A 10,294-nucleotide genomic window follows, 5' to 3' on the forward strand; every position below is an offset into this window, starting at 1 on the left:
AAAACCTAACTTTCCAGGGGTGCAGCGTTCACCTTTTCCTTTTCTCCGACTCGGGAGAGGATCGGTGTCCGTAGGCCCGTTTGCTCTCAGGTTCCATCAGCTGAGAGGTTCTTACAGAGCTCCGTGGTGCCCAAGGGTCGATCCTGTTGGGTGCATCGCGGAGTTTTTCGCCGTGCCCCTGGCTGCTGGCCGCCAGCTCCGCCAGGAGAAGGTGCAGCCGCCGCTTCTGCCCTCCCGCTCGCTGCGCGCCTGCCTGAAAGGCGTTTGGTGATAGATTGGGTCGGCAAGCAGCTGGAGGGAGTTATAAACCACGCCATATCCGAATGATTAGGGTCAATGAGGACACCTAAAAGCTAAAAAAAAAAAGAGGGAGGAGGCGACTCGGCGAATGAAGCTCATCGCGAGCTGCGCCGAGGTGGCAGCGGCCGCGTGGCACCGCCCGGCCCGGCCACACCAGGAAAAAGCCCAGCGGCCGTCACGGGATGGGGCCCGGCAGCCGCCCTCCCCAGCCGCCCAGGGAGAGAGAAAAAGAGGCTTTGAAAGACAGGTGTCTGCCAGGGAAAGCCAGAGCCTCCCTTGGAATGGAGGATGTAAACCCCCTTCCCTCCAAATTATTATAATTTTGCAATTAGGGGCTCTCAGGAAAAGATACGGGAACAGGAGAAACAGTTCTTTACTAGGAATATTAAAAAAAAAATACAAATGTAGTAGTACAACAAAACAAGCAAGGAAGCAAACAAAAATCCTGGAAAAGCCCTGACAGGGTCAGGGATATGGCCTGGCACCCTGGTGGTCGGGGTGTTGGAAGCAGTCCAGATAAACCCTCCTGGAGTAACAGATGTGGTTCTGTGGAGTGGAGATGGTCCTGTAGAAAGTCCAGTGGTGACGAGATGGGTCCGGTCTTCCTCCGGGAATCCAGTGGAAACAAACCGGATCCCTTGTGTCCTTCAGTCCCAGTTTTTATCTAGCTGGGAACAGCTGGCTCCTCCCCACTGGGTGGAGCATCTCCCAATGGGATGATGGAATTTTATCAGCCATGTGGTGTGCCTCAATGGCCCATTATCAGAAGATGTCCCCTGGAGGATGGAGGGGTGGTGACAGAGATAAGGAACACTGCCCCGGCTGGGTTTAATGGCTGGGCCATTGTCAGAAGGCATCCGCCCCCTCCCCCCTGGAGGGGCAAGAGAAGGATAAAACATCTCCCCAAAACAGCTTTCAGCAGATGAAATGGAATACACATTTTTACGTTATATAACCCAAGACGGCCCTTTTCCTCCTTCCTGAGGTGCATCCGTGTGAAGATGGGTGGTGCCTGGAGCTCGCTCTCCCCGGGACGCGTCTCCCGTGGAGAGGCCGCCGGGCGGGCGCACAGGCGGGCGCTCGGCCCGCTCACACCGCAGACAGGCAGCCGAGAAAGGCAGGGAGGGGCTCCTCCGCGGAACTCCGGCGAGGTTTATTTTGTAGATTCACGCCGAAGCTTTTAGGGTGTCCTGGTTTAGGGCAAATTCGGGGGGAAACCTCCGAATGGGGTCCCTGTGGGAAGCAAACCCCAACGGCCTCTTCTTTAATTGGTGTGGGAAAAAAAACCTCCTCGGAGAAAAGTGGAAAAAGGTATTTATTTAACAAAAAAGTGCCTACAAGCATAAAAAAATGGATAATATGAAACAATGAAGCCTCTCGCCACTCTGAAGAGAGACGGCAAATTTGAGACAGTCCTTGCTGTGAGCTGTAGCTCAGCTCCATCTCTTATCAGTCCCTTGGACACTGGGAAACGCTGCAGGTGTGAGCTCCCGGTGCACTTCTGGGTTTTCAGTCCAGAGCAGCTTTAAACAGTCCTAAGAAAAAGGAAAAAATAAACCAGTCCAGGGAGTTTCTCCGCCTCGTCTAGCCAAACTAACTAAAAGCAGATGAGACCTCTGTCCCGCTGTCTGTCCGTGCTGCGGACAGCGCAGTCCAGGAGCGGAATGTGGAGGGCTCAGTGCAGTTCCCAACGGGAAAAGCAGAACTGCGGTGGATTAGAGCGCTGCAGAGCGCCCTGGGGAGGACCTTTCGCTGCCCCTGAGCTACGAGGCGCTCTCGGGGCCAGTGGTGGATCCTTCCAGGGCGAGGCCCTGGCAGGCTCGGGGGGCTCCACGTTAAACCTGTCACCACAGAGGCGTTGCTGACTTCTCTAATCAGGCCACACAGAGACAGGGGATTCGGCCAATCCTTTCGGGATCGGCTGTGCTGGACAGAGCAGAAGTTCCGAGGAGCTCCTCTCCCCAGAGCCGCCTCTGTGGCTTCCTGCACCCCGCTAAAAGCCGGGCTGCCTTTGCTAGGAAAATTAATCCACGAACAGCAGAGGTTTATGTCCAAAAAGGAGACAGAGGAGTCCTTTTACTGTATTCCAATAAAGGGAGAGGCCATGGGGCATTTCCCCGGGGGTCTCTCAGTTTTTTGGAGGACTCAGCCTCCTTTTTATCCCAATTTCCCGGCCGCATTTCCCTCTCTCTTTCCCCATTGGCTGAGGTGCTTGAGAGGTACAGACCTCCCGAAATGCCTCAGATTCCCCTTTTAATGTATAACCCCCGCTAATTTTTAATTTTTTGGGATTTATGGGGTTTTCCCCATTGTTGCTTTCATCTTTCACTATTCAGTTTCATTTACAAGCAAACCTATGGTTTGTTTGTAAAGGCAAGTATCTTCTTTTCCATCCATCAATCAGTAGAATCCTTCCCGTCGTTTCTCTCGTCTCTCAGTGCTGGTTTTATCTACCAGCAGACCCAGGGCTTGTTTGTAAAGACGAATCTCATTCCTCTCGCACTGAACTAACGCAGCCTCACCCCCCCGTGTCCCCGCAGGCGACTTCCGCAACATCTCGGTGATGCCCTTCTCCCGCTATTACCTCAACTGCTCCATCGAGTCCCACTACGCCACCTACAACTGGTACCACGAGGACGTCCTCATCAAGAGCTGCAACACCTCGCACCCGCAGCGCGACTGCTTCCACTTCATCCCCAGCGTGCGGCGGGAGCACTACGGACACTACGTCTGCGTGTCCGAGGAGGACGGCTTCCGCCAGGCGCTGGTCAAGGAGCGCCTGCTGGACCGCCTGCGCTTCCAGTGGCAGCACGGCCGCGCCGCGGCCACGCCGCCCTCCTGGCTGCCCCTGCTGCTGGCGCTGGCCCTGGCCCAGCTCTTCCACTGAGGCCGCGGCTTTCCGCGGCTCCCCGGACGCGTCGGGCCGCTCGCCTTCCTCGCCGCCGGCCTCGCTGGATGAGCCCCGGCGGGAGGGTGGGACAGGCGGTGGCCAGCCATGCATGCACTGACCCTCAGGGCGCGGCCACTCCTTGCATGTGATGAAGATGAGGAGGAGGAGGGGAGGAGGAGGAGGAGCCGGCCTCCGGACTCCGGGATCCCCGCGGCGGCCGCTGCCTCCCGAGGGTTTGGGGTTGGCGGCGGCCGGGACGGCCCCGGCGTCGCTGGCGAGTCCCCTCCTGCTCCGGAGGGCTCGGAGGTTTGAGAGGGGCTCGGTTCGTTGCTGGGTTTTTTTTGTTTGTTTGTTTGCAGCCGGCTTTGGTGTGGGAGGGAGGTCGGGAATCGGCGCCGCGTCGGGAATTTGCATGGAAAAGCCTCGGGGGGCGACTGGAATTCGGGGTGCGGGGCCGGGAGGGGAAGGTGGGAGCAGAGCCCGGGGCGCGGCGGGCGGCGCTGGGCGGACGCTGGAGACGCACAAATCCTCTGCGGGGCAGCGCGGCCGCGCCGGGTGTCCTCAGGGAAAGCATCCGCGGATCTCAGGGCGGCGGGGGGGCTGCGCCTGTCCCCGGCTCTGTCCCTGTGCCCCGCGGCGGGCACGGGGCCGGCCCGGGCTTCGCTTCCCCCGCGCTCTCGGAGGTGTCGGAGCGAGACTAAACTGTGAAAATCGGGATTTTCTCCCTGCCAGGGGAGGGTCCCGCTCCTTGTCCAAGCATTGCCCAGCCCGGAAGGGCCCGGCCCCGGGCGGGGACACCCAGGGGACACCCGGGGGACACCCAGGGGTCAGGTCCACGCTCCGGGGACAGCGGGCCAGAGCTTCCTACTGCACTACGTCGCCGAGATGTTCCCCATCCCCAGCCTAGGACAGAGCTTCTTACACCCCTTCTCAAAGCACTTTAACTTTGTGGACTAACAGATATTTATTATCTCCTCTGCTCATTACTGTCCCGTGGGATTTTATAATATTACGGCAGGCGGGGGCGGATTACAGGAGAGGAAAGTTCAAAAGCAAAAGCAAAAACAACGCCACAACAGCTACCAAAAAAAAATTTAAAAAAAAAATAAAAAAAAAATAAAATATCCCCCAGCCCTTTCAGACCTGTAACCAAAGCGGATGGTTGGAATAAAGAGTGGAAAAAAAATCCGGGAAAGCGCCGTGGTTCTCACCCTGGGAATGATGGGGCCGGGATCTGCCCTCGCCCTGGGTTTGCTGCTCCTGCTTCAGGCCGGCGCCTTCCAGCAGCAAATTCCCGCTGGAAAACCGAAGGAAGGGTGTCAGCAGCAGCCCTGGAAAGGGAGGGGTGGGAATTCCGTGATGTGGAACCGGCTCCAGCCTGGGGTGCTCCAGAATTTTGGGAAAAGCACGGAATTCCCGCTGGAGCCGGCGGCGTGCGGCAGCTTGCGGGAAGGGAGGAGGCAGGAGCCGGGAGCGGGCGATTCCAGAGTGGGAATTTTGGCAGCCCCGGGGGATGGGAGCGCGGAGGAGCCCGGCGCCCGGAGAGGAATTTTGGGCGCTGCTCACGAGCTCCGAGCTGTCCCCATTCCCGGCTCCACCCGTGCCGGCGCTGGAACCCCAAAGCTCCAAAAATCCCGGCCTGAAACGCCGGGAATGAGCCTCGGGAGCAGCACAGGGAGGAGATGCTCAGCCCTGGAACGGGAGCAGAATTCCGCTTTGGCCGCCCCAAAATCCCTTTCCTTGCCCAAACACCCGGCCGGGAGCCGGCGGGACGGAGCGCGGCCGTGACAAACCGGGGGTCCCCGGGTGACAGGGACACGGGGGACACTCACAGCGTCCCCCTGGCCGCGGCAGGGAGCGGCCGGGACAAACCGCGCGGCTTTTGGCAGAATTCCCCGAGAAGAGCAGCGAAACCCCGCGGGGGCTTTTTATTCCGGGACACGCTCCCGCCGGCTGCTTCCTGAAATCCAGTGAGCCAGAAACCGGGATTTGTTACGGCCTCGGGGCTGTGACCTCATCGTGCCAGGGGTTATTCTGGGATCTGAGCTCTCCCGGGAAGCTCAGGTATTCCAACAGCTTTTCCAGGCTTTTTCCGGCACAAGCCGAGCGGCCGCACTCCTCAAACAGAAGCCACTAAAAGCTCTTGATTTATTTTATATTTTATTTTATTTTATTTTATTTTATTTTATTTTGTTTTATTTTATTTTATTTTACCGGCTATTCCAGCCCGGGAGCTGCTCCAGGAGGAGGATTTTCCATGCGGGACCGTCCTGTATCCCCGTGGATGAGATGCCGCAGCTACTGGGAGACCCCAGAGCGGCCCCTTGGGAATCTTCCCGCTGGGATGGGGGTGCGGATCCATCCCAGAAGCTCCTTCTGGGATCGGGATCCCCCTGGATTCACCAGAGCCGGGATTCCAGGGATGGAGGGAGCATCCCGGCCCCGCCTTTCCATTAAATCCATTGATGGGCTCCTCCCAGGGATTCCAGGAGTCGGGATCCGGTGCCTGAAACCCCGGCTGCCCTCTCCCCTCATCCAGCCGCTTTTTCCAGCCGGGGATTTTTTCCCCAACTTTATTTTTCGGGATTTTCGGCTGCCGTTTTTCCCGGGATTTATCCCGGTGTCTGTCTGTCTGTCGCTGTGCTTTCCCCGGTTCCAGGCTGGCGCTGGGTGACCCGGGTGGGACAAGGGGCGGGCGGAGCAGGGAGAGGGATCCGAGGAGCAGGGAGAGGGATCCGAGGAGCGGGAGAGGGATCCGAGGAGCAGGGAGAGGGATCCGAGGAGCAGGGAGAGGGATCCGAGGAGCAGGAGAGGGATCTGAGGAGCGGGAGAGGGATCTGTGGAGCAGAGAGATGGATCTGTGGAGCAGGAGAGGGATCTGAGGAGCAGAGAGATGGATCTGTGGAGCAGGGAGATGGATCCGAGGAGCAGGAGAGGGATCCGAGGAGCAGGGAGAGGGATCTGAGGAGCAGGAGAGGGATCCGAGGAGCAGGAGAGGGATCTGAGGAGCGGGGAGAGGGATCTGAGGAGCAGGGAGAGGGATCCCAGGAGCAGGGAGAGGGATCCGAGGAGCGGGGAGAGGGATCCGAGGAGCAGGGAAAGGGATCCGAGGAGCAGGGAGAGGGATCCGAGGAGCAGGAGAGGGATCTGAGGAGCAGGAGAGGGATCTGAGGAGCGGGGAGAGGGATCCGAGCGGGAACCGCAGCGCTTTAGGGGAGATCAGGAGGGCCGGCAGAAACCGGGGAAGTTAAACTCGGGATAATCCCTCGAGGGCTTCTTCCTCCTCCACCTCCTCCTCCTCCTCACCATGCTCTCCCCTTTCCAGCACTCCCAGACCCCCGAGGGGCGATCCTGGCTGGAGAGCGCATCCCACGCGGCGGGAATACCCCAAAACTTCCCAAAAAACCCCGGCAGGTTTTAACTCCGGCAATAAAACGAGCGAAAGGAGGTTCAATTTAACCAGGGAGGGGAATTAAAAACCGAGGTCCCAGCTTCACAGCAGAGCCGATCCCGGATCCGCCCTCTGCATCCCAAATTCCTGAGGGAATTCCTGCGCCAGGTGATCCCCTCCTCCCGTCCCGGGGAAAACCCTCCCGGATGGAACACACAAACGCAGACGCGCTCTCGTTTTCGACACCGTCGGCACGAAAATGAGTTTCCCCCGCTGCCCCCCCGGCCCCGGTTTGAATCACCGGGGGGTTCCTGCGTGGGATTTCACGGCTGGGATTTTCCCGGCGTGCCGGGAACGGATCCACTCGCGGAGAGCGGGTGGAATCCCCGCGGGGAAGAGGAGAAATCGGTGGGAAATCCGTCAGATCCCGCAGGGATGGACGCGAGCGGCGGGGAGCTGAGTGGGGCGGAGCCTCTGTGGATCCTCCGTAGGGATTTTGGGGGGCAGAGGGACAGGGGCGTCTCTATGGGGCACTGGGGTCCTATGGGGCAGAGAGGTCCCTATAGGGCTTTCTGTAGGGCAGGGCGCTCCCTCCAGAGGTTCCTATAGGGGTCTCTGGGGCAGGGAGGTCTCTATGGGGCAGGAGGCTCCTTATAGGGTTTTCTATGGGGCGGAGGAGTTCCTCCTATAGGGCCGGGAGGTCTCCATGCAGGCAGGCCGAGTTTTAGGGTCAGGAAGCGAAGCAGCAGCTCCAGCCCCTTTTCCCGGGCGGATCCGGGCTGGCCAGGGCCGTGACGATGTCCCCCGATTGTCCCCTCCAATCGTTCCCACCTCCAGCCCCGTCCCGCGGGCTCCGGGGACAGAGATCCCACAGGGATGAGCTGTTCCCATAAACCCCATTCCCGGCCCTAAATCCCGGCCCTCAGCCCCGGGCGGTTTCCAGGGGAGGGGCGGCCGCGGTGTCACCCGCTCGCTCCGGGGGCGACGAGACCCCGCGGACGGAAAGCGAAAGCGCCCGCGGTGTCACCTCCCCCGCGGGGACCCGCGTGGGTGGCACTGGGACAAGGCCACGCGGCAGCGGTGACGCGGGTCCCTTCCGCTCGTCCCCGCGCTTTTGCCACCGCGCCCGGCGACAAAGTGACGCTGTGGGGTCCCGGCACTTCCCAGCGCTTCCCGTGCCCCCAGAGAGGCCGCCGGGAGAGGGGACACAGCTGTCGCCTCTCCCTCGTGCTCTGGGGGTGGCGACAACCGGGGACAAGGGCGGGACCCCGTGTGACACCCCGGGGGTGGTGGGGTGAAGGGGGCGCGGGGGGGACACGGGGATGGGGCTGTGACGTCGGGGGTGGGGACAATGGCTCAGCACGGAGCTGTGTGTCCCCCTGCGTCCCCCCGTGTCCCCCCGTGTCCCCCCGTGTCCCCTGACCCCGTGTCCGTGGCTGGAGGGGAGGCAGCGGGTCGCGCTCAGGACGGTGACAGCGCAGGGGACAAGCAGGGGGTGGCACTGTGCCACCAATGTCCCCAGCGCGGCTTTGTTGCTGGGACAGGAGGGGACAGCGACAGGAGGGGACAGATCCTGCGCCCTGGGAGGGGACAGGGACAGCAGGGGACAGCCCCCGTGCCCTGGGAGGGGACAGGGACAGCAGGGGACAGCCCCCGTGCCCTGGGAGGGGACAGGAGGGGACAGGGACAGCAGGGGCAGGAGGGGACAGGCTCCTGGCAGGGGACAGGCTCCGCGCTCCGGGGCGGGAGGGGACAAGCGGCTGCTGTCGCCGTGCGGTGGCACTGACGGGCCGGGCGCGCCCCCCGGTGCCCGTCGCCGATGTCGCAGCCGCCGCCAGCCCCGCTCGGCGCTCCCGGCTCATCCCTGTCCCGCGGACACCCCAAGGAGAGAGAGACACCCCAAAGAGAGACACCCCCGAGGACCCCCGCGTCCCCCTCCCCACTGTCCCCCGCCCCCGTCGCTGCCCGGTGCCAGCGGCAGCTGTCGCGCCCGGGGACAAGGGACCCTGCCTGCCACCACCCTCGGGGGCCGCGGCGTGGCCGGGGACACCCCAAATCCTTTCCTGGGGTTCGGGACGGAGCCCGGCAATGCCGGCCCGGCCCCCGCTGCGGAGGCGCCGCCTGAGGCCCCCCCACGGTGGCACCGGGCCCCCAAGGCCGTCCCCGGCGGGGTGACCCTGGCTGCGAGCCCCCAAGGCTGTCCCCGGCCGGGGTGACCCGGCCCGCGCGTTGTTGTCATTTTTGGGGCAGATCGCGCCTCTCTGCCAAGGCCGCCGTGTCACCTGTCGCGGGTGGCGGTGCCGGGGGGGGGGCCGTCCCCGTGGGGGCGGGCGGGGGCATCTCCTGGGGCCGGGGATAAGAGCGAGGCCGCCCCGGGCCTCCCTCCGGGCCACGCTCTCCATGCTCGCCCGCCTGGCCACCGAGCCCGGAGCCCTGCGGGGATGTCCCCGCGCCGCCGCCGCGCTCTGCCGCCGGCTCGGCGGGGCTGCCGCCGCTGTCCCCTCGGCCGTGCCCTCGGCTCCCCGGCCCTTCGACCAGGTGCCGGGCGAGTGGCGAGCGGGCTGGCTCAACCTGTACCGCTTCTGGCAGGAGGGCGGCCTCACCAACCTGCACCTCATCATGGCCCGCAAGTTCCGCCAGTTCGGGCCCATCTACAGGTGAGGCGGCCGCGGCCCCTTGTCTGTGTCCCCTGCCCGTGTCTAGTCCCCGTGTCCCCTCTGGTGTCCCCTGCCTGTGTCCCCTGCCCTGTCCCCTTGTCTCCCCAACCCTGTCCTAAGCCCTGTTCCCATCCCTGTCCCTTCCCTGTGTCCCCTCCCTCTGTCTCCAGCCCTGTCCCCTGCCCTGTCCCCAGCCCTGTCCCCTCCCCTGACCCTTCTCGTGTCCCCTCCCTGTGTCCCCTCCCTGTGTCCCCAGCCCTGTCCCCTGCCCTGTCCCCTTCCATGTCCCCAGCCCTGTCCCCAGCCCTGTCCCCTCCCATGTCCCCTGCCCTGTCCCCAGCCCTGTCCCCAGCCCTGTCCCCTGCCCTGTCCCCAGCCCTGTCCCCAGCCCTGTCCCCTGCCCTGTCCCCAGCCCTGTCCCCTCCCATGTCCCCAGCCCTGTCCCCTCTCTGTGTCCCCAGCCCTGTCCCCATGCCAGCCCCGCTCCAGCCCGTGCTGGGGGGGGACAGGGGTGGGGGCTGTGCCGCTGCAGGAGCCTGGCGTGGCCTGGGGACACCGTGAGGGACAAGAGGGGAGGGGACAGGGACCGGGGGTGCGAGGGCACCGGGCCCGTGCCCCGGGAGGGGACAGCGAGCTCGGCACGGGAGGGGACAGGGGCTGGGCCCTGGGAGGGGACAGCGAGCTCGGCACGGGAGGGGACAGGGGCTGGGCCCTGGGAGGGGACAGGGACAGTGGGGCGGGAGAGGACAGGGGCTGTGGGGCGGGAGAGGACAGGGGCTGAGCCCTGGGAGGGGACAGGGAGTGAGGGGCGGGAGGGGACAGACGTTCCGCCCTGGGAGGGGACAGGGGCTGTGGGTCGTGGGGCAGAGCCCGAGGGGGATGCAGGATTTTGGGATGCCGGGATTTCGGGGTCCCGCCCTCCCCCGATGTCCCCCGATGCCAGCGGGAAGGGAGCGGGGTTCTGTCCCCACAGCCCGGTCCCGGGGCACCCCGAGGTGGCGGCTGGGTGATTTTGGGGTTCCCCGCGCAGGGAGAAGCTGGGCGTCTACGAGAGCG

The 10,294-nt window shown here is 63.3% G+C and overlaps 1 protein-coding gene across 1 annotated transcript in view; it reads left to right on the forward strand.

Annotated features, from left to right (window-relative positions):
- The window catches only part of SEMA7A (semaphorin 7A (John Milton Hagen blood group)), a 28,712-nt gene extending 24,348 nt beyond the window's left edge, over positions 1-4,364 (forward strand). The window contains exon 14 of the mRNA XM_040076876.2: positions 2,841-4,364. Coding sequence (XP_039932810.1) covers positions 2,841-3,187 — 347 coding nt within the window. The 3' untranslated portion in view covers positions 3,188-4,364. The remainder of the gene's footprint in view (positions 1-2,840) is intronic.
- Positions 4,365-10,294: the final 5,930 nt, after the last annotated feature.

This window comes from Hirundo rustica, chromosome 13, assembly GCF_015227805.2.
Source record: "Hirundo rustica isolate bHirRus1 chromosome 13, bHirRus1.pri.v3, whole genome shotgun sequence".
NCBI lineage: Eukaryota > Metazoa > Chordata > Aves > Passeriformes > Hirundinidae > Hirundo > Hirundo rustica.